The sequence below is a fragment of the Rattus norvegicus genome, chromosome 1, assembly GCF_021556685.1.
Source record: "Rattus norvegicus strain SHRSP/BbbUtx chromosome 1, alternate assembly SHRSP_T2T, whole genome shotgun sequence".
Classification (NCBI taxonomy): domain Eukaryota; kingdom Metazoa; phylum Chordata; class Mammalia; order Rodentia; family Muridae; genus Rattus; species Rattus norvegicus.
The window spans coordinates 158,228,377-158,253,578 of NC_141534.1; the positions used below are offsets into that span (position 1 = coordinate 158,228,377).

Here is a 25,202-nt window from a genome sequence, read left to right on the forward strand (position 1 = left end):
CTGTACATTGTCTTAGTTAGGGTTTTATTGTTGTGAAGAGACACCATGACCATGGCAATTCTTATAAGGTAAACATTTAATTGGGGCTGGCTTACAGTCTCAGAGGTTCAGTCTATTATTGCCATGGTGCAAATCATGATGGAATGGTGCTGGACTGGGAGCTGAAAGTTCTATGCTCTGATTTCCAAGCAGCAGGAAGGAAGATTGCGAGCCTTGCTCGGCAAAGCCTGAGCATAAGAGACCCCAAAGTCAACCTGCAAGGGTCTCAACAGTAACACACTTCCTTCAGCAAGGCAACATCTCCCAATAGTGCCACTTCCTATGGGCCAAATATTTAAACACATCAGTCTAAAAGGAGCATTCCTATTCAAACTACCAAAAATATGCAATAATAAAATTGTATATAAAGTGCATCATAAGCATAATCTTCACAGAGAGTCATCAAATATCTTAATCCAGACTGTCCAGAGCAGTAAAGGTCTCCAAAATTATCTTCAGCCTCTAAAGTATATCACTCTCAACTCTGAACTTGTGCATCATCCAAGTGGGTAGAGAGCTATGAATGAATTTTACTGAATTCATAACCACTCCTAGAAGAGAACATCATTATCTTCAAGTCGTTAAGTGATGTGAGTGAGACTGACTGAGGGTCAAGCGACTTCTCTGACCCAGTCATTAGTGTAGTTGGACTTCAAGACCATTTCTTCCTTTTCTGGAGCTCTTACGGGCTCCAGGCTTTAAAAGCTACTCTTTTGGCACCACAGGGAGTTAGGCTGCATCCACACTTCACGCTTAGTGTTTGACAGTGCTGGGATGGATAGTAGAAAATTGCTTTAGGGGGAATGCATTAACTTGGATATCTGGCAGAAAATTCCTCAGAAATCTATCAGTATTTTCTATTTATTTCCCCCATAAATATCACAGATTTTGGAACTAAGTATATGTCTTTATCAAAATTAGTTGATTTTTGTTTTAAGATTGGCCTAGAAGCAGTGTTACTTTTATTATCTGTGATTTTTACAGACTTCTATTACTTCTAATTATAAGTGCAAATTGTCATGGACCTTTGATAGTCATATTTGTAGTTCAGGCATTCATCCTGGCATCTATCCTCCCTCTATCCTCTCCCACCTTTCATAACCCCCTTCATCCTCTTGCATTCTTCCCTTTATCAAATAGTCTGTCTTCCACTTTTAGTTCATCTTTTTCCGTTTTCTAGCTTTTACTTATGAGAGAAGATATGTAACTCTGTTTATAGCTTGTGTCATTTTACATGGTGTCCTCTGGTTTTGTTCTGTGTCCCAAAATGGTACGGTATGATTAGATGCTTCTTTGAGGGTAAAAAATATTTTGTCAGGCTTATTACATTATATATATATATATATATACATATATATATATATAAAATCTGATTTTGTTCTATGAGAAATAAATTACAAAGATTAAAAAATATTTGGGCACTGTCATGGTTTGAAATTCTTGGCCCAGGAAATGGCACTATTTTGAGGTGTGGCCATGTTGGAATTGGTGTGTCACTGTGGGTGTGGGTTTTAAGACCCTCATCCTAGCTGCCTGGAAGCCAGTACTCGGCTAGCAGCCTCCAGATGGAGATGTAGAGCTCTCAGCTCTACTTGCACCATGCCTGCCTGGATGCTGCCATGCTTCCACTTTGGTGATAATGAGCTAAACCTCTGAACCTGTAAGGCAGCCCCAGTTAAATATTGTCTACTTGTTGCCTTTGTCATGATGTCTGTTCACAGCAGTAAAACCCTAAGACAGGAGCTATAAATTTACCTCTGTGTCTTAAGATGCATCCTTTCCTGTGACATTGACTTCATTTCAGATGGCAAAACACCCTCTCATTTTATTGACCAAATCCATCTTGTGTGGGGCAGATGAAATTACCATATACCATGGATTTCTCATTTGAAATTTTGTAATCTCAGAGATGCCATCCATAGAATCTTTCTAATATCATTTGACTGTTTCTACACTCTCCCTCACTGGAGCTTCCAAAGATATAATTAAATTTTTGTCTGAAGGCTGTTTGCTCAAAGGCTCCCTCTGTAGTCTGAAATCAGCACCTTGGCAGGAATAGGGGGCTTCTGATACATCGCTGCAAACCGGATGCCAGGCAAGAGCTGAATTCTAACAGATGGAAAACTTGCATTTATCCACCCCAATTGCTTCCTCCATTTAGTTATCAGCCTTATGGACAAGTAAGTTTCATTTCTTCCAATAGTTTGCTGCCTTGAAGAGTTTAAATGTCGACAAGTGGCATTGCATGTAACCATATCTTTGAACACTATGGTACGTGTCAGTTGTCAGGTGAATACATTCACTCTCCAGTGAGTAACAGTGGTCATTATCTCGTACGAAGCATTAGTAAAATGCACAAATATGTTGGCAACCTTCTTGACTGATCTCACATTTGAAATATCTCTCCACTGATTTGTCCTCTATTGTTATGAGAAACACTCTTTAATATTTGGCCTCAAAAAGATATTCTTAGCCTCCAGAGCAAGTGGACATATTACATCTGTAGGCAGGCATGACAACTTAGGCAAATCAGATATCCCCTTTTCTTGCATGCAAGGTTCAACATACAAATACTCATGCAAGCAATTCAGTTCCGCTTTGTAAAGTCTATCTAGTATTTAAAACAATGCAGTGCTGGTGACAGTAATATTCTCCAGAACATGGACTCTGCATAGTTTGTCTAGAATCTCATCCTTGTACTCAGAATTAGGAGAACTGAGATATAAACTAAACATTTCAATGTTAAGATAGTTGGTGTCATCACCATGTCTAGGGTTTGATACCACTGTTCAAAGCCAATCTATTTTTATTAAATTGAGATTGCTGCTCTAGAATGGGTTCTCTTATTCCTAGTGAAGAAGTTCAGCTTTATGAAAAAAGATATAATTAGCTTTTTCCTTTATTATTTATTTCATTTTTTACATTTCTGTAACTCAAAGATACAAGGCAACTCCCCAAGTTATTTAGAACTAGACATGATTGTTTGGGTTCTATTTTAAAAGAGCCAGCACTTTCTCAGAAGAGATCAATAGTGTCACAAAAACCTGCTGTCTATTGAATGCCTAGTGGACTAAGCTTAGTCTATGGACTAAGCTGGTTGGCACAGCCCTGAATCATAACTATGAGACTAACTCAAGGTGAAAGCAAATAGTTTGCATTATTAGTGAAACCCTTGAGCACACCAACTTTTACCAGCACAATTTATCGTTCAGAAATATTTCATGATTCGTAGCAGGCCCCTGTCTTGGACCAGGAAGGCCGAGCAGCAGAGCGCACTGAGGAGCATGGGTGCTATCTTTCTCGTAGTGTAGGATTCTGTATAAAGCAGCAAGGACTTGCATGTGGGCACCAAGATCACAGTAGCTACTGCAGGGCTTGGAGATTTCTGAAAGGCAGGCAGGAGCACAGGTGCGTGCAGATAGTAGGCAGGTGTGCAGAGCGCCTGCGCACCTACTCATCTGCGTTCTTTTGAGACTCTCCAGCATTTAGTTGCATAGAGAGATGGCCCAGGAGTTAAGAGCACTGACCCCTCTTCCAGAGCATCCAGGTTTGATTTTCAGCACTCACATGACAGCTTAAAATTGTGTCTCCAGTTTCCAAAGGATATGATGCCCTCTTCCAGCTTCATGAATGCCTTTGGTACACAGACATACATGCAGGCAAACCATCCATATACATAAAATAATAAAGGAATTTTTGAAGACCCCGTCATTACAACTCTGAAGAAAACGCTCCTTCTACTAAACACTCTTTCCTGGTAGGATATGTGCCATTGTTATGGTTCTTAGTGCATGTTTTCAAGTTTGGATGCAATTGATTTTCATATGCAGTGGTCTGGGGACTTTTGTAATTTGCAAGGACTCATAGCCTTTGCTATACAATGTCTCTGTCATTGGAGGACATGAGTATTTTTATCAAGATATTGGTATCATGATTCTTTAGGAGGAGTGGTCATTTATTTGAGGTGGAAGGAGGTGGTATTTTAAAATGTTGTCTGCCTAATAGAAGAACATAAATAGCAGGCTACCTAGCAGATTGGATGCAAACAAACAATGAATGTCGATCACCACCCTCAGGTTCCCACAGATTTCCTACTTAATGGGACGCAGCAGTTGAGAAATTGCATAGATAAGGCAAAGATCATAGAATTTATCTTATCTTTCTCAAACAGATGATTATTCAGGATAGTCATTCTTTGCCTAAATTAAAATAAGGTATTTCAAGTACAAAATAAATGACCTTCTGCAGAAAATACTTCATTGTTGATTGTATGCTAATAAATTTGCACTGACTGAATCGCCCCAAATTTAATTTCAGTGTTGAGTTCCTGAGCTCCAACTAGAGCATTTAGGCATGAACTCTGGGGATCAACCCAATTCTGAGAACTCAGGCCACAGGTAATTTGCAATTCATTGATGTTTCCTAAGTTTGAATGAGATCAAGAATACAAATGATTTCTGTGGAAGGTCTCACAGTGGGCATTTTGGCACTTGCTGTACAAAAACACATTTCCTAAGGCAAAGCAGACCCAAATGCTTACTCACTTTCAGGGGCGCAGAAAACCTCCAACCAAAGTATCTAATAACTCATATCTGCCTAGCCTTCTCATCAACTGAGGCTTTATATAATTAGACTTCGACTATCTTCCCCAAACTTGCTTAGTTTGACTCAAAGATTGACATTTAATGGACTTATACTGGACAAAGAGGAAGGGAATCAGTGAAGTGAGGAGGAGGAAGAGGAAAAGGAAGAAGAGGAAGAGGAGGAGGAGCTAGAGGAGGAGGAGGAGGAGGAGGAGGTGAAAGATTTGGTACAACAGGGAGAATTTGGATTTGGAGTCTGCATACATGGTTGCAGTTTAATAGCTATATGACCTTGAACGATTGGCTACAGTCTTTTAACACTCATCACTGAAAAAAAAAAAAACAGGAATAACAATGACTTTTGAGAACTAATAGAAGAATTAGGTATAGTCTTCTAAGTCTCTGCTACCTTCATAGTATATGACAGCCAAGGTTTGAACACTTGGTAGCACTGTCACGACAGGGTTTAGGAGGTATGACCTTGTTAACAGAAGTATGTCACTCACATAGGCTTGAGGACTTAAAGCTTTCACCATTTCCATGTCCCTCTCCCTGCTTCCTGTTCCTGCCACCATGCCACCTGCCATCATTCCTTTCTGCCATGACTGACTCTTACCCCTCTGAAACCACAATCCCAATCTCTTTATTCTATGGGTTGCCTTGGTCTTGGTGTTTAATCCCAACAGAAAAGTGATTTAGACAGTGGCCAGCAAGTGGGAGCTGCAGCCACTGTGACTGTTACACAGCTAGGCAGAGTGATCTTACATAAACTCAAACCTCTTTCTCGAGGTTGCCAGGAACTGCAGATGCTCCTGGGCTTATATGAAAAAATATAATTAAGGCAGAAACTTTATTTTCATTTATGCCTTTCAAGTTTAGACAAAGCACTTCCATGAGACCCCAAAGTCTTGATTAGTCCTTTCCTTAGAAACTACAAATAGGAACAGAGAATGCAAATGCAAATTTTATGCTGATGTTGAACTTAAAACCTAAATTCTGAGTTGCTGAATGTAATTCCTGCCTTGTACCAGTCTGAGGACAAAGACAGTGACACAGTATCTCAGTTCTACTCCTAGGGAATGTGCTGCGCTGTGTAGGGAAGCAGGGCAAGACAGTGCCAAGGTTTTAGATTGATCTCTGAGGTTTAAAGTTTAGCTCTGACAATGTCACGCACTAACTGTGAACTTACGTATATTATATTATATTATATTATATTATAACAATAAAGCTCAGATTTTCTCCTGTTCATTGTAAAGCTTTCAAGAGGATTATGAAAATTCAAATATCTGACAGTATTTTAAAAATAAACAAATTGATATTTTTATTGAAATTGATTATTGTTTCATAATATATCCCGATTATAGTTTCTCCTCCCTTTAATCCTCCCCATTCCTCCCTTCCTTCCATGTCATCCAAATCCACCTGGTTTCTGTCTCATTAGAAAACCAGCAGGCTTCTAAGTGATAAAATAAAACAAAACAGAAATTAACGCATCAGAATAGAACAAAACAAACATTAGGAAAAGAGCCCATGAAAAGACACAAAAACATGCAAAGACCCACTCCTTTACACACTCAGAAATTTTCTAGAAACACTAAGCTGGAAGCCTTAATATCTAAAGGACCAGCAGGATAAAAGCGATAAAACAAATAAAATAAGATAAAACAACAAAAAATAAGATTTTAAAAAAAGCCAGGCTCAACATTCTAAGACACGAAGCCTCCATAGATGCTGTTAAGTTTGTTTTCTGTTGTCTGTCCGTCTGCTGCTGCTGCTGCTGCTGCTAGGCACGCACCCTGCCCTAAATTAGTGTGCTTCTCCAGACAGACACTCTTGGAGAAAACGAAGTCTTCATTTGTAAGTGGTTTTCAATTGCGATTGCTTCTGGCTTAGGGATGGGGGCATGTATATAATTCTTTTTGCTCTAGGACTCCGTCTGGTACAGACCCATGCAGGCAGTCTCTGGTGAATTCATACACTTGTCAATATGGTTGAATTAGATGGCTTTGCTTTCTTGATGACTTTTTTCCTCTCTGGCCCTTACACTCTTTTCCCTTCCTCATCTTCAGGGTTCCCTGAGCTCACAGGGGAGGGATTTGATGAAGACATCCTGTTTAGGAGAGAGTATTCCAAAGGCTCTCATTTTCTGAATATTCTCTGTCCGGCAGTCTCTGTATTTGCTCCCATCTGCCGCTAGAGGAAGCTTCTCTGTTGATAACTGAGCAAGACCTGATCCATGAATATAGCAAAATGTCATTATGAGTCATTTTGTTGCCATGCTCTTGTAGTAGAACAGTAGTAGTATTTTGTTTTATCCTATGTCCCTAGGATATCTAGTTTTTGTCTCTGTGCAGTGTTAGATATGGATCCCATCTTGTGCAATGGCCCTTAAGTCAAATCAAATATCGGTTGGTTATTCCTTAAAGCTTTTTCCTCCATCATTGCACTAGAATATCTTTCAAGCAGAACGCTGTTGTAGATCAAATGTTCTGTCTCTGTATAGGTGTTTACCTTTCTCTTTTGGTAGCATGTGGAATAACTTCCAATATCAAAGATGCTAGAATATAGGGGCAGAGGCTCTCTCAGTACCAGCTCCACTTCCCTATGCTCAGTGAGTTGTGTAGGTGTTGTCTTCAGTATTGGGGCCTTCCAGCAGTCGTGGAGAGTGAGCTATAGTCTTGGCAACAGTTTGGGTTCTTTGGGGATTCCCACAGGCCCACTTAGGCCAACCACTCATTTAGATTTGGTGATAAGAGATGGCTATTTGGGGTGCTGTCTCACAAATGGGATTCTGTCTCCTATATTACTTGGCAATCTCATTTAGATTGCCTTCCATATGTGTGTGTGTGTGTGTGTGTGTGTGTGTGTGTTTGTGTGTGTGTGTGTGTGTGTGTGTAAAACCAATACAACAAATATATATATATATATATATATATATATATATATATATATATATATATATATACAAGGACCATTCCTCAAATGTTCCTTAATTTTATCTGTCTCTCCTCATATAAATTCCCTCTCCCCTCCCCTTCCCCACTTCATTACTGTCTTTTCTATTTCCCTTTCCTAGGGAGATCCATCTTTCCCCCAAGCTTTACCCCCAAGTCCCTTACTCTATAACTAACCTCTGTGGTTCTACAGGTTGTAACTTGATTAACATTGACTTAATAGCTAATATTCATATAAAGCAAATAGATATCATATTTGTCTTTCTTGGTCTGGATTACCTCACTCAGTATGATGTCTTTCTAGTTCTATTTATGATTTCATCCTTTTTAATAGATGGGTACTATTCCATTGCAGAGATGTTTCACATTTTCTTTATCCATTTTTTTATAGGAACATCTAGGTTGTTTCCAGTTTCTGGCTATTATTTTTTAAAAAAGCAATGAACATGGTTAAACATGTATCTCTGTTGTAGGATGAGACATCCTTTGGGTAAATGCCCAAGTCTGGTACAGATGGGTTATCTTCCTTAGTTATTGCCATACTGATTTCGATAGTGGCTATGAAGGTTTGCATCTGCATCAGTGATGGATGAGTCTTCTTCTTATGACACATCCTTCCCAGCATGACCTATCATTTATTTTATTGATCTTAGTCATTCTGATGGGTATAAGATTGAATCTCAAAGCAAATTGTTTGCATTTCCCTAATGACTAAGCATATTTAACACTTCTTTAAGGGTTTCTCAGCCATGGAGAGTTTCCTTATTTAAGAATTCTCTGTTTGGATATGTATCCCATTTGTAAATTTGGTTATTTGTTTTCTTGTTAATTAGTTTTTTGAGTTCTTTATATATTTTAGATTATCTCTCTATTGGATGTTTTGCATAATTTTATTGTTTATCTCAGGTATAGTCTGGATCTCTGCTTTATTGAAGGTTCTAGTCCTTGTCAATGCTGAGCCATGAGAAAATTATAGAAATGTTCTGTATATTTTCAGATTATAAACTAGCATCTTTTTCATAATATAGAGTAACCAGGATCAAACAAATGCTATGCTTGAGACTCACTCCAAGTGTTCAATTAATTATGGATCTGTTCTTGGTGATTTGTTACTTAGCACCTGCAACAGGAAATCTTCAAAATTGGAGTTGGGAAGAGAAGTTTCTGTTCAATATAGACTATTGATATTCAATTGAATTAAGTTGATACCTACTAACAATATCTTCATTTACATTTCAGATATTTAAACTATCAACCTGTAGGGCTTACAAGTAGAATAGGGAGGGGTGTTTGAAACTGATATGTGAGTGGATAGATATGTATATATATATATACATGGATAAATAATAGATAGACAGATGGATAGATATGTATATATATGGATAAATTATAGATAGATTGATAGATAGGTGATAAATAGATAGATAGATAGATAGATAGATAGATAGATAGATAGATGATAATAAATTGTTGATCATTATGATGGGATAGATATTATGTTAAGCATTTTCCAGAAATTGACTTATGTTATCGTTATCTGATTCTGCTGAGGTAAGAAATCCTTTCATGGGTAAAAAAATAAACTTACATTCAGTGAGTTTATATAACTTGCTCAAACTTATGATCTGATAAGATTGGGATTGAGATGTGAACCAAGAAGTCTGACTCTATAATTCCTCATCAATCATCAATGAGGAAAACTAAGTGTACATATAAATGCTGTACAAAGATTTATCACAGTGTAAGAAAACACACACATGTGTTAGAAGGGAAAATGCCATTGGAGTTCAAATATTTATACCTCAGTGAAGATATGCTCAACCTCTAAGTGGACATAGTAGAGATCTGTCAGGGAAGGGAAGGAGGCTCTCATCCCTACCTTTGAATAGATGATTTAAATAGGATATGATGGTGATTACAGAGGCCAATCATTCGCCATAATGTCAGAACAGGCTTTATGCAAACTTTATTGAAAGAACTCAAATACAAAAAATTTATTTACAATTTCATGTTATTCTCTTTTGTTTTTATTAATCATTTTATTAATTTACATTATAAATAGTATTCCCCTTCCTGGTTACCACTCCACAAACTCACCATCTCACCTCTATTCTTCTTCGTCCCCTTTGCCTCTATGAGAGTGTTCTTCCACTCACCCACTCACTCCTGTCTACTGCTCTAACATCCCCACATTAGGACATCAAGCCTCCACAGGACTAAGGGCCTCCCCTCCCATTGATGTCAGATAAGGCCATCCTTTGCTACATATTCAACTGGAGCCATAGGCCCCTCCATGTGTACTCTTTGGTTGCATATTTAGTCCCTGGGAGCTCTGGGTCATCCAGTTAGTTGATATTGTTCTTCCTATGGGATAGCAATCACCTTCAGCTCCTTCAGTCCTTCTGCTAGCTCTTCCTCTGGTGTCCCAGGGCTCATTTTGATGATTGGCTGTGAGTATCTGCATCTGTATTAGTTAGGTGCTGGCAGAACCTCTCATAGTACATGCATACCAGGCTCCCATCAGTAAGGGCTTCTTGGCATCAGCAATAGCATCTTGGTTTGGTATCTGCAGATAGGATGGATCCCGAAGCGTGGTGGTCTCTGGATGGGTTTTCCTTCAGTCCTCAGTTGACAATGGGAAAGTTGGGGTAGCCACTAGAAAGTCCCAGCTACCAGAACCCAACTGGGATGACATTAGCTGAAATACCCAACAAACAAAACCTGTAGAGACTACCTCCAGTAGAGTGGCACAGCCTCTTGTTGAAGTAAGGAGCCACCTACCCATCTCAAAATTTTTAACCCAAAAATGTTTCTGTCCATAGAAAAGACAAGGACAATCTCACATTTTTCAACTACCTTGCAACATTGAATGCACATTTCTTAAGTCATATGGAAAACAATGATTAAAACTAAGCATATTGACAGTGTGTCATTGTCAGCTAGCCCTGTTGTTTACAGCTTGGTATGATGTCATAATGATATCTTAAAACTTACCAAGTTGCAATAAAGATAAAAAGCTAGCTTGTGACAGTGTCAAAATTATAGTATTTATCCTGAATGAAAGTAGAATGTTTTGTAAGTACAGTTCAATGACAGGCTTTACTGATAGATAATAGTTATATTATAGGAAGAAGGTGAAAAGGAGACACTAGGAATAAAACAATGGATGACCCTAGTTCTCCCGAAGCTTGCAGTGTGGTAGTGCAAATTTGCCCATATATAAAAGCTTATTGAAGCAAGTTCAACAGCAGGGGCGACTCCCACATCCTGCCTCTGTGCCATTTCATTACAGTATGCATCTGTGTATTTAAAACCTCTATTCTAACTAGAATTCTCTCATGTCTACAGCTTCATAGCACAATTTCTAGTATGAAGTAGGCACTCACTAAATATCTACTAAATCAAATGAATACATCCAAACGTAAAAATCATTTGGAACCACCAAAGAGATGATTAATTAAATGTAAATTTGAAATACACTGGCCATGGCAAGGCCAATTAGGTCTAACTTTATTAAATTGTCACATCTCTGTGGAGAGGAAATTATTTAGCTGGAGGAGGGCCTGTCATTTCTACTAATCCATGCTTCTGACTTTAGGCCAATCCACAGATGAATTACCTCTGACAAGTAATGGTCTGCCTTATTTTTAACCCAGAAGGCTTTTTTCAAAAGCATTTCAGTAAATTTAGAGACCATCAATTACAAAAAAATGCTCTAGAAACTAAAATCTTATGCAGTTATTATAATGAAAGACTGTTTCCAGCTTCTGGTTCCCTCCCTAGTTCTATATGTGTCAATTTCAGAAATCCAGGAACTCTGCTTCAAGGACGACTGGGAGGCATTTGGATATGACTCCACATTTGCTATAACATATGCCTGAGATAATTAACCAACAGTGGGAAATGGTTTATTTGGGCCAGACCTTTAGGAAGTTCTAGTCCATGTTCATTTAACCCCATAAATTTGAGCCCTTGGTAAGACAACACATCACAACACAGAGTAGATAAGGCAAGCTAGGCCTCTCACTAGGTACCGCCCTTTAAAAGTTCCGCCTTCAAAATTATCACTCCAATATGGTAGTTGTGCTTTTGTATACATTGAGAGTTCTAACATACCAAAAATCTACTTCAATGTTTACCAATAAATGGACAGTATTTGTCTATGTATCTATGTATCTGTATATCTGTTGTCCAATTGTGTGTTAATATCTCTACCCATCCTATTCATCTATACTATCTACTACATTTCAACACACACACACACACACACACACACACACACACACACACACACGCCACAGAATATTCCTTAACCATAAAGAAGAAAGAAATCCTATTTTAACATAAACAACTGAAGGACATCACACAGAATTGAGTAAGCCAGTTACTCGTGTACATCAAATGTAAAAAATATATAAAGTAGTGAAATCTGAAAATTGTGGATACCAGAGCTAGGGTTAGGAAGAAGAATTTGCAGTGATTAATGAGTCAGATTTGTCTTAATTTTTAATTTTTTAAAAATGCATACACGTATATTATATATCTTAATCATAATCACCCCTTACTGCCTTCTAGGGTGGCTGCCAGATTTTTCATCACATCTCCCTTGCAATTTCATATCCTCCATTTATAGGTTTTTATTTATTTATTTTCAACCCACTCAGTTCAATTAGTGCTGCCCATATGCAGTTGAGTACGGGGTCATCTATTGGGTTATAAGGAATCTACTGATAGTCACACTGGTAAAGGAAAGAGACAGCCCTGCCCAGAGCAATCATCAACTGCCAATAGTTTCTTTACTAGAGGAAACTGCATTCCCTACATTAAAATAGCTTCTTGACTCAGGAAAGTACCCCCTCCTATGATGATATTTCAACTGGCTTGATCTTGTCACATATGTGTAACTACATGCTGTGAGTTCATGTAATAAGCTTATCATAACCAGAGGACAGAAAGTCACTGCACTCTTCCGCTCCCCACCCCCAACCCTTCAGCTCTTTCTAGCCCTCCTCTGTGATACTCCTGGAGGTTTGACAGAGAATGTTGCTTGATACCTGAGGACTCAGGAGTATTTATCCTTGGGATTTTGAACAATTATGGATTGCTCCATTAACCACTTCCTTCTGCAGCTTCTCTGACCAAGGCTGGTAGCAGCACTGATGGACTGAAGCAGAATTTTAATGATTCAAGGCAAATAGATTTTAGAGATCTTGTATACCACCACGCTTATAGTCCACAGAGCTGTGCTTTACATTGGTAGAACAACAATTTTATAAATATTTCCATAAACATAATAATTTTTACATTTATTTAAACTTAGTACTTTGGTTGTTAGGAAGTGCAGGCAGGCTGTCCATATGCTTTACCTCTCTCATACACACATTAAGCTTCTGTGAGTTGCCGTTTATTTTATATCATCTCTTCTTGGGAAGAACTATGGTTTTAATAAAGTTTAATAGAGTCTGAGGTCCTTTATTTTAGTCATTTAAAGAGATGTTGTTTATTTGTTTTTCTTGTATGTATATGACTTTTGACTGTATGCATGGAAGCACGCTGTATAAATGAGGTACCCGTGGAGGCCAGAAGGAGGCATTGAAGCCCTTGGGCCTGGAATTATAATGGGTGTGTGTGCTGGGAACTAAAAGTGGGATCTCTACAAGAACATTAAGTGCTCCAAACTACACAGCCACCTCTATAATCCCCTATAATTATAGAAGTTTGGCTTTTAACTAGAGAAAATAATCCTGTTTACACACTATCTATATAGGAAGAATACTTTTGACAAGTTGAGAAAAAAATCTAGCTGTCAAGTATAGCTTTTATGAATCAGTACCTTGATAAAATAAAAAAATAAATAAAGTTATTTCAGTACTGAGGCCATTAACCCATTTTTTACACAGAACTAATTTATTATAATTATATAATGAGCCATAATAAATGCTGCACTGAATTGATGATCATAAAGATCCATTGCTATTTTATTTTTAAAATCACAATGCTCCTTTATTCATTTTATACTGAGAGGTGTACCACAGACTAAAATACTCATGTTGGTGTAATCACTGTAAAATAACTCTGTCTTCTCTTTTGATGATTTTAGTAAACACTAATTATTACTTTATGCTGAGACCAGAGGTTACAGAAGCAAACAGGAGAAGCTCTGTTTAACCCGATAGTGATGGCAATATGCTATGTTTTGAGAAGGGAATGGAGGAAAGAAAAGCACAATTCTTATTTTACATATGATTATAATAGTCTTGTAATAGAAGCACAGAAGATGAGTCAATGCTCGATGGAAGGAAGGGATGGACTGTCTTCTCAGGGCACTCAAAGAATGTTTTCCTGAGTTGATGGCACTGAGGCATTCTGGGATCAAGGAAGACTCTAGAAGATCTTAATAGAAGAGGCTTAGACATGCCAGTCTAACAGAAAACAAGGCTTGCAACTTGCATTTGGAGCTGGGTTGCAAAAACACAAAACAAAACAACAGCAGCAAACAACAGAAAGCCTATAGTTTTAGATCATATTCAGTCATGGGGAAGATTTAGGGAGATAACTCTTAGTCCACTCTACAGAAAAAATCAGTAGGGCTTGCGTGACACTTGGAGTGAGGCAAAACAGTATGTCCAGTGATCGAAAGTAGAATCGGAGAACATTTTTCTGTGCAAATGGAAGAAACAGGAGGAATGAAGCATGAACCAGACTAGTGAATGCAACTGAGACCAGGTCTCACAGGACATGGGAAACGGTCATGCACCCACTTAAAGATGGCATTATCTTTGGTAATGAAAACCCCACCCAGAAACATCTCATTGATAGATAATGGGCATTATAGGAGAGATTACAGTTGATTTTAGGCCTCACTTTGGCTGTATAGCAAAGATGTATAGATAAATTCATGTTTTCTTAGATTAGCAAACTGGTGATTGAGTGAGAGAAAAAGACAAATATTAAAGATATTTAAGTAAACAAATATCGAGACTTCAGAGTGTGAACTTTCTGGGTGAGCTATGGGAGGTTTACAGAAGTTAGCTGAATCTCAGAGCATGAGAACAAATTACTTGCAGAGGTATAGCTCAGTACATAAATACAATCGCTAACGTATGCAGATTAGAGAAGATCATTGCAATTTTACTATTGTTCTCAGAATTTCTAAAACAATGTCATGTAATTAGAGTTCTGATTTGTGGAATGATGCTAGTGACTGCATTAGATCGTAATAAGTCTACATTTCCTGAAAGCTGATTAGTTCTTATCACTAATTCTGATTTATTCTCCCCACGATCCCCACTCAAATCCAAATATGTTTTTCGTATCTTCAGATCATTTTACAAGATTCGTTTCTTATTTCCTATCAACTTTGGCTGCCCAGGCTACATCTCTCCATCCCTGGAACCATTCCTGTCCATAAAGAACTACTGCTTCTTATGTCTCATAAGGTTTATTACTGAGTTGACTTAGCATTTCAGAAATAATTTTAATGTCTGTAATATTTTAGATATTCCTGGTTATCTCATTTTGAAAGGTGAATACACTTGGTTCCCACAGTTATCACGGCCAATGAGACATGTGATAGGATTGACTTGCTAACATTTATACATTTATGTTTTTTCAATTTTCAAATCAAAGAAGCTCCTATCTAATGCACGGTGGCATTCTGTGATTATTTAACTTACTACTTGTGGCAGCTAAAGGGTTTCTGTTATCCAGTTCTCTTGCAGTAAGCACTTAGCTTTTTCATAATTAATATTTTCATTTCCCATATGGATTGAGTGCCTGAAAGAAATTTTATCTGGAAAAAATTCTGCATAATATGTTAGTACACTTCAATTTACTTAGTCATTCATCTACGCTGTTTATTTTTATTAAACAAACCAGGCCAGGATGTTAGTTTTGAACTCTTGCTCTAAGACAGGGGCTTGCTCTGCAGAGTCGATGCCAGGTCATAGAGAGGTCAATGAGATACATCTCATCGAGGCATTCCCCAGTGCGTCTTGTGTCCAGGTTAAATCACAGTGATAAGTAGGATGTGTGCTTGCACATTGCTAATTCTTGTTTCACCAAAATTTGATGTCATCTCATGGTTATTACAGCTGTCTAATTACAAATGATCAAATTGGATTATTGTCAATTAGTGGGTCTGTCTATGATACAGAAGTCTTGTTGGCTGAATTTATCTGTTTTAAATGGTCTGTATTCAGATCCAGAAAGCCAAATGTCCTGGTTGAAAAGAAAAAAAATCTTTTGTGGAAAGAAGGCTGAAGATGAAAATTAGTTTACACATGCGGAAGTGAAATAATGATTTCAGTATAGTCTTTTGGTGAGCTTGATAAATGGATGTCGTGATCTTAAATATCTTTGAGGGCAAGTAACACTAGCTATGAAACATGGCTACTTATTTATGTACTAAGAAATGATATACTGGGCTTATGAAAACAGATATCCTAAGGACTTTTGATGAGAGGAAATAGGTCATTTGAAAAACCTCTTCATAGCAGATTTAGAACCTTATTATGATTTATAACAGCTTAATAGTGCTCATCCAGGAACCCGTCTGACCGGCTGCATAATGCATATGCCATAGCAGAACTGTGATGGATGTCTACTGACTTACTCTATGCAGATTGATTTTTATCCTTGAGAAGAAGATGAGTGAGGATTGGGCGTGCCTTCCCTGGTTTGGCCAACAGGCCTTTGAGCAGTGATACCTGTCTGAATCACTGGAGAAACATCTGTGGCTATATTTGATCAAAGGGACCCATACTTTTAAAACCCTGACAATGTCATTTGAGAGTGACGGCATTGCCTTACTGTGTCAAAGGACAGTGTAAAGTCATGCATCATGGCAACCTTAAGAGGTTCTGAAGCTCTCTGGGGCTTTATCTGACCTCGAAGCTCTTACTGACCTTAGTTATACCTTGATCTAGAATAAAGATGGTAGGTTTTTGGGTGGGAAACAGATTTCCTCTTTTCTTTCTTTTGAGTACCCTGTAGTGATTTTTTGCCTACGTTTTAATGTCCTTTTATATTGATTTTTGTCTCCTTGATTCTCTTTCAGGAGAATCTCTGCCTAATAGTTCAAATCATCATCATCCTATTTCTCTCCCCTCTCCTCTGCTTCCTCTTCCTCCACCTCCTTTTCTCCTTTAAACAAATACCTATATAGAGAGCATCATCTCAGATCTAACACCTTAATCTAAACAGCATACCTGTCTCTGGAGCTTTGCTAGTTTTTATATCACTATAAAAATGTTGTCATCTCCTTCATTTCCTTACTCCTGTGTTTGTGTGTGTGTGTGTGTGTGTGTGTGTGTGTGTGTGTGCATGTATGTATGCACATGTATGTGAGCACAAATCTTCACTCAAAAATAAGATAAAAAAGATTGCTAGGTGGTATGTTGGGTGCTTTGGGAAATGATTAGTAATAGGCCAAAGGTGTCTTCTTTGTTTTATTTGGAAGGTAATTTTAGTTTGTTTGTTTGTTTATTTATTTATTTATTTAGTCGTTTTTATGTTTTGATATTTGGTCATAATGTGTACAGTTATGGCTAGCTTTGAATCTTAAGGTAGCCCAGGCTTGCCTTGAGAACGCTGCAATACTTCTTCACACATCTGAGTGCAAAGCGACAAGTGTGTATCAATATTATGTCTCTTTAGCTAGTTAGTCATGGCAACTGATATATACATACATGTGTGTGTGTATGCATGTACATATATTCATGCATGCTCAGACATCAGGTCTCCTGCTCTATCACCCTCTACCTCATTCCTTTGAGATAAGCTCTCTTACTGGAATTAAGCTGGAGGCAAATCGAGTCACAGGGAGCCTCTTATCTCAGATTCTGTCCCCATAGTACTGACATTACAGTACATGGCCACATCCAGCCTAGCAAAGTTGGTTTGAATGCCTTCTCTACTAACCTTGCTATCCTTATTCATTTAGACCCTGGGGAAGAATCATTTCATTGGAGTGTGTAGGGATACGTTCCTACTGCTTCTATAGTGTTTGAATCTAGAAATAAATGATTTACCCAGAGTCCTTGTGTAGAGGGGTGCATGGTGATGGTGGTTCTGGAACCTGGAGAAAGCAGTAGCAAGTGAGCAGAGGGAGGTGGGTACCGTCCCAGAGCCTCATCAGTCCACTGGGAAGGCAGGTCTGATGGCATTCTGTGGTTTATGACTAAACTAGTTATAGAATGGGCTAACCCTTTTTCATTCCTTGCTAGATGACAACTTACTTTTCAATCAAACCAATGCTTGTCTTTAGGAACATGTGAAAGATGTGGATAGTCTGGTCAAAGATGTGCAAATTCAAAAGGGCAATGTCATTTCTAAGTGTGGTTATATTTAGTCTTTCAATTTACTGAAAATATTGTGGATGTGTTTGAGAAGCAAGCTGAAATTGAAATATAGGAATATCCTCTTTGGAAAGAAATTATTTAAAATTGGATAGGTTTCACTCATTTTTAGTTAAATATTTTGAAAATTATGTCTTAGAAAAACCAAACTATGAATGGCAGGGTTGAATATATCTTTCACTTTAAAATGCAGATTCTTTCTGTGGTGAATGAATTTGTTGTGGTAAAATATTTGGAAATAAATCCTCAGAATAATTTGGGGTGAGGAAAAATACTAGTTTAGAATAAACCAACCTATCATCTTTGAATCTTAAAAGTCATCATATTTTGAAAGAAATAGAATTAATAATTGTTCATACTATAAAGAACATATACTTGTATTATAGCATGTAATCATGATTTAAAGTAAATTAAATTCAAAATTTAAAGGAGCCCAGCGACGCTTTGACCTTGATCATTTTTTCAAAATTAATTGATCCTTTTTGGAGTTAATATTGAAGTTCTGGTTTCATAATTTCCTGATTTGGTCTATGTCTTGGCAACTGGAGAAGTGATTCCCAGAAATGGGGAACATTTCCTTTCCAGGTTAACTTTCCCTGCACTTCAGACTGCTTATGCTATAGTATTTCTGCCTAGATGCACGGTTTCTCGAAAGAAAGGTCCTGCTGCTCTGATACAAAGTTCTCTTTCCTAAGATCTGTCTTTCATGTGTGGATCAGGGAGGAGGGAAAACTGAGAATGCCAAATTGTGAGGAGTACTCGTTCCTGTGAGGCTCCATCCAAAAAGGGCTTGTAACACAGTGTACAGTCTTGTAGCCCAGCTGTGTGGAGCATTGATTGCTTCTGCCTAGAGCAGGGATACTGTCAAGTTGCTCTGTGAGTTGAGTCATCTATTGACAAAGAGCTACCAGCCCGCAGATAATGCTGTGCAGAGCTGCTCTCACTGCTCCCTCTGCTCCCACGATGAACCGCTTATAGCCGCTGTCAAAGATACTGAGGCATCCACAGGGAAAAGAGACTTTTACAACTGCCTGGAAGAAAGGGGTGTGAGGGAGGAAGCCTTTCTATGCAGAGCTGACCAAAGAAAAGAGTAAGCATCAGTGCACTATGAATGCATACCTCATCAAGCAACACAGCTGCAGCCGGGGGTCCGATGGGATGGATGCCGGCAGGAGTGCGCCCACCCTCATCAGGGATGCCCACTGTGCCTGTGGCTGGCAGAGGAATGCTCAGGGGCTTGGGTACAGTTCCCAAACTATGCCCTCCTCAGGACCTGGGGGCCCGGCTTCAAACAGGACCAAGCTGGTCACCTTGTGGGACAGTGTACGGAAAAGCCCCCACAAAACCAGCACCAAGGGTAAGGGGAATTGTGGGGAGCGATGTGCCTGCCCACACGGTTGGTTCAGCCCTGCACAGGTGAGCTTTTTCTTTGTGACTTTCTTTCTGTTATAAGAAAGTTGTATTTAAGGGCAGGGTGGCTTGAAAACTTTGCTGAGTCCTTGCTGACTGGGACTGTCTGCTTGGAAAAATATTAGGAAAAAAGTGGTTTTCTAGTTTCACACGTGTTTGTGGTTTTACACTTCTGGGCGGCGGGTAGAAATCCAGGCATGCTATGTATGGCTGTCAGTGACTTTTCCTTCAGTTCACGTTCTCAAATCCCCAGATGATTTTTAGAATTCTGTAGCATAGTCTGTTAGCAGCCTAATCACAGTTCAGTTTTCTTTTCTCTTCAGACTCTTTTTAAAAATGTTATTATTATTATTTTAAGAAATAACTAATCTGACACTTCCCACCATGATAAAAATAAAAGAACATTTATTTTTTCCATCAAAGGAGAGGCTTGATGTGTGCTACACTGGCTTTATTCTTTTGATACTATGTATCTTTTCAGTTATGGAGGAGAAAATTTGTTTCTACTACACAGTTCATTTTACAAATGAAAAGACTAATTGGAAGCAAGAGAGAGAGAGAGAGAGAGAGAGAGAGAGAGAGAGAGAGAGAGAGAGAGTAATCATACTTAGAATAAAAGAAGGGAACACATTTAATCATAGAGGACCAATGAGGTCATTTATATTAGGACTACAACCATTTCTCTTACAATGCCTTTCTGAACATATGCATATTTATTTAACTTGATTCCTAAATTTCTTTTGCTCCTGAATTACTAGCCTTTCAACAGAAATAAATCGGACTTACTTATGTTTTCCTGCTTCCATAAAGGCGGGAGCAACTCTTGCAAATGCTATAAATATAAATAAAATGCACCTGTAGTCACCATAACACAGGGCAGAGAGTATTCTTAAATACCCACGGAAAGAACAAGCTGCAATTTGCAGGTGGAAAAAAATCTCAATTTCAATATTTTTAATATAATATTGATCGTGAATAAAATATTATGATCTAGGAGATGTAGAGGGGGTTTTAATTTCGATAATAGTTTTTCCTAAGTACTTCCAAGAATGCCATCTATCACTAATTTTTAGTAGTATAATTATGTATTCATGGCCAAGCATATGGCTTTTTGATTCATTGGTAGGAAATTAGAAGCTATACTTAGAAATACAGAATCTCAGATCTTGTTTTAGCAACTACTTCAGCTTTAAATGGAACCTAGTACTGGGAAATGTGGTCAAAATTTAAAGTTAATATGAACTCTTAACTGAACAAGGAGTATTGAGAATTTTGTTGATTATGTGTGCTCATTGACAAAACATTGGTTTAATATTCTTTCACCTGTAAGTGTGCATAGGTTGCATTTAATTTTCCTACAAAGAGAAAACTTACTAATAAAATGTAGCTTGTAATTTTTGAATGGGGGACATCAAATTTGGCTTATTACTTGAATAATTTTTATTCAAGAAGTAACAAGGTTTTATTTCCATAAATGATCATTTTCCAAACAGAAATTCTTAAAACTACTGTGTAATAACAGCATGGCAAAAATTTTGATATATGTTCCAGCCAAGAGAAACTTTTTTCTCCCTTTTCAACCAAATCAGCTTCCTGCTTGGCTGAAATTTATAACCAGTTAATACTTTAAGAGATTGATATAGACTTTGCACTGGTAATTAAGAAGGCAGTGACACATGAGAAGGCAATGAATTGAAGCAGCCCCGATCACCTTTACTCCTTAGCACATTTATTTCCAGTTTCCCATCAAGCACATATGCTTTATTATTGACTAGCATAGTGTGCAAACTTGTGGGAGTTGCTATCCTGTACCGTTTAAGCATTGCAGCAACAGTTTTTCTGCATAAGAACTCCCCTTTTCATTCTTTCTTATCTCAGACCTACCTGCCAAAGTTCTGTGCCAGACTGATTGTTCTCTCTCTCCCCCTATTCTCTACCCATCCAAATAGATGAGACAGAGTAACTTTAGCTTGGCAATGCATGATTGTGCATAAATTTAAAATATACATACAAATAATCCTAAAATGTAACTATTTGTACATATTATATATGTGTGTGTGCTATATTGTTTACATATTTTCATATATACATATAAACTTATCTGTGTATATAGGTATTACTTTATATAGAGAAAAAATAATAGTTTATGTCATTCTTAATTTATCACTAGGAGAATATTAGCTTACTTTCCAAAGAATACTTCATTCTCTTAACTTGAAATAGAACATTCCTTAATTTAAAACATTTTCCTTATCATTTATGGAAGGAAATATGCTGAAATTGAAACATGTGCATATACATGTCATGAATCATTCATTATGTACACTAGTAGTACTTAACTAGTATTTTTTTATTAACTTGAGTATTTCTTATATACATTTCGAGTGTTATTCCCTTTCCCGGTTTCCGGGCAAACATCCTCCTCCCCCCTTCCCTTCTTTATGGGTGTTTCCCTCCCCATTCTTCCCCCATTACTGCCCTCCCCCCAACAATCACGTTCACTGGTGGTTCAGTCTTAGCAGGACCCAGGGCTTCCCCTTCCACTGGTGCTCTTACTAGGATATTCATTGCTACCTATGGGGTCAGAGTCCAGGGTCAGTCCATGTATAGTCTTTAGGTAGTGGCTTAGTCCCTGGAAGCTCTGGTTGCTTGGCATTGTTGTACTTTTGGGGTCTCGAGCCCCTTCAAGCTCTTCCAGTTCTTTCTCTGATTCCTTCAACGGGGGTCCTATTCTCATTAACTAGTATTTTAACTATATGGAAATGTCTCATCATTCACAGAGAGTGTATACTATCAAAAACAGAAAAATATATGTGTATGTGCATGTATAAGTCTGTTAAATCTAAATCTATTTTGAGAGTTTTATAATACTATTTTACCATTTAATTTCATAAATTGGTTGCGGAATGTTCCAGTACTAAGGGTGGCTGTTAGTGACACTAAAAATAGTCTTTGGTAAAGCAAAATATAAAATGATGGTGCATGCTTTCGAATAACCCAGTGACCCACCTCTAGTACAAAAGTGGACTAAAGAATCTTAACATTTGGGAGCTGATATCATATTCTCAGACATATGTGCCATATTGCATGAAAATCAGGCAGCATAATTTCTGGCTGATATAATAGAGGGTTATGGAAATGATTTGACTTCCTCCCAAGGTTCTTTGCCAAATTCCCATTATTTGGGATGCCTAGTACTAAGAAGACTACCATTCTGTTGCTTCTTGGTTGGTCCAAAATGTAGCTCTATTTCTTCTCAGAAAAGTCGTCATTCCATTGAATCTGTAGAGTTACTATAACCATAATGATAGGTAAGAAGTGAATTCTGTAATGCATGTCTACGATATTAGTATTGGCCTTGCAAAGAAACATGCCCATCACTACTTACATGGCATTTCTTCCTGCTTCAGGCCGAAATACAGAGACACGACAGAAATATGGAAGCCTGGAAATCACAGTTACATCTATTTGGTCCTCATTTCTCCACCATCTCATTGTTTATTCACCTACTACACACCGAATCCTTACGATCTAGCATTGTGTCATGTCTTGTGGATATTCTAGGAAACAAAGTAGACCCCTGCTGCATTAAAGTTCATATCTTATCACAGTTTATGTATTTAGTAATTATGTCATGAGCTGAAAGTTCCAAGGAATGTGGCAGTTACTGAATTGTGCATCTTGTCTGCAGAGGGTCTGCAGAAGAATAAGACAGTGAGATACTCTTTAGAAAAGAAACTGCTTCTCTTTAAACCATCATTTCCATGTTGTAAGAGGGTGATTTAAAAGAGAGCCTACTTCCTTGGACTGTGGTAAGGAATGATGAGCATTGCACATATAAATCTCTTGCTGCTGTGTTTTTACCTAGCAAAGGCTAAATGAATATTGTTGACGAGAAAATAACTTTGCAATCAATGTAACCCTTAAAATCTTATTTTGCACTCTTCCATTTTCTTGACTCACTAGGAAGAGAACACATAAATTAGTAAGGGCGCTGCGGAAGTGCTACTATTTGGACTATGTTGGATTGAATCTTGATGAACCAAATGTGTTTATTAAGCTGACGAAAAGTAAACCTTTAGAGTTAAAATTGTTCTTTCAAAGTAATTCTTGCTTCCCACTCTCCTCGGACTTCCCCATTCATATTTTTGTTATTGTTGTTTTGTTTCACGATGCACTCGGTTTAACTGAGGCAGGCTGGGTGAACATGGATTTAGAGCTCTTCACTGGAGTACCAGTGGGTATAAGGCTGAAGACAGTGGCTCCCACATCCCCAAAGATCTTAAGTAGAAAATAGATCAATAGAAACAAATAGGGCCCCATGAGCCCCTCACCCATCCTGTTGATTGTCAATAGACTGGTCTTTTATAGGCCTATCGAGTGTAACCAAAACATTTTGAGAAGGGTAAATACAAAAACTTCCACACATCATCCTACGTGCTACGTTGATGTGTACATAGATCTGTCTACCTAGAATTCTGGGCTCAGAAGGGCAGGTTTATCAACACAGGAAAATAAGGTGGAGGGTGGGGCCAGAGACAAGTTTGTGCCTGGTTGGCCTGGATAACAAGCCCTAAGTATATACTTTAACACATTCTGTGTGTTGAGCCTCTGGATCAGTGAACCTTTCTGAACCTAAATTTCCCTAATCCTGCTGTTTTCCTTGTTGACACCCAAAATGTCCTTCAGTCCTGTCTTATCTAGTTTTCTACTGCTGTAATAAAACACCACGACAAAAAGCAACTTTGGGAGAGAAGGGTTTATTTCTTCTTTCAGCTTATAGCCCATCATGAAGGGAATTCATAGAAAGAACTTAAGAGTGGAGGGAGGGGATTTGAATGGAAGCCACAGAGGAGTGCCTCTTACTGACTTGTCCCTGCTTTCTTGCTCATCCTGCTTTCTTATTTACCCCAGGACCACTCTCAGGGATGTCATTACCCACAGTGGGCCAGATCCCCCCATGTCCATCATTAATAAAGAAAATATCCCAAAGATTTGCCTATGCTGATCTTATGAGGTATTTTTCTCCTTTGAGGTTCCCTCCTCTCAGATGACTCCAGTTTGTGTCAAGTTCACACACAAAAAAATATCTACCTAGCCCAAGCATTCATGCACCCTGCAGACTGATACTCATAAGTTACAGGAAGGTGCGCTGGAAAGTGTTTACACTTTAGCTCCAGACAATACTAAATTTGAACTTACAGATTCTGTGTGAGCCCCTCTGCCTAATATCTGTAAGCATCATTATTCTCTTCTGTAAAACTTAGGATCAGAAAGTCAATTTCCAAAGAAATGAAATAAGAATGGAATTCAATTTCTATAAAGAGCCCAGCATGGCACCTGGAGCCTAATTCAGCACGTGGTATTAATTGCTACCCGTGATTTAAAGGTTTGTATCTTCCTAACCCGAAGAACTTACTACCCTCCTGCATGCTGACCTTTCATTATAATTTTATGTCTCTCTTAATGATGAAGGTTAAGCTAGGCAATTGTCCAGAAACTTTTGGCATTGGTCATTACCACTGGAGTGACATTGTGTCCTTCGGGATTCTCAGAAATTTATAACTGTGCACAGAAACAGAAAATGGGGTGGGGGAGGTGAAGAGGGTAGGTCAAATATGATTATATTGAGAAGAAACATTCCCTTAACTGTACAGTAAGAGGTTAACAAAAATTAGATTTTCAGCCCCCTCCTGTTGGGGAGGGGAAATGCATTTGAAGTACTCAGTCAAGCCCTGTAAATTTAAATCTCCCTCTTTTATAGTAACTCAAAAACAAGCCGTTTGAAACAACATTGAATGAGCAGTGTTTTAATCTGAGAGGCAAGACTTCCCAACACTGAAACTCAGCTTCAGTTT

At 38.1% G+C, this 25,202-nt stretch overlaps 1 protein-coding gene across 19 annotated transcripts in view; it reads left to right on the top strand.

The window, feature by feature from the left end:
* The window catches only part of Dlg2 (discs large MAGUK scaffold protein 2), a 2,073,609-nt gene that overhangs the window by 1,263,581 nt on the left and 784,826 nt on the right, over positions 1 to 25,202 (top strand). For 2 of the 19 annotated variants that reach the window (XM_087586783.1, XM_087586795.1), the window contains exon 1: positions 18,830 to 19,350. In XM_087586783.1, the coding sequence (XP_087442909.1) occupies positions 19,042 to 19,350 (309 nt within the window). In that variant the 5' untranslated portion in view covers positions 18,830 to 19,041. 19 annotated transcript variants of the gene reach the window in all.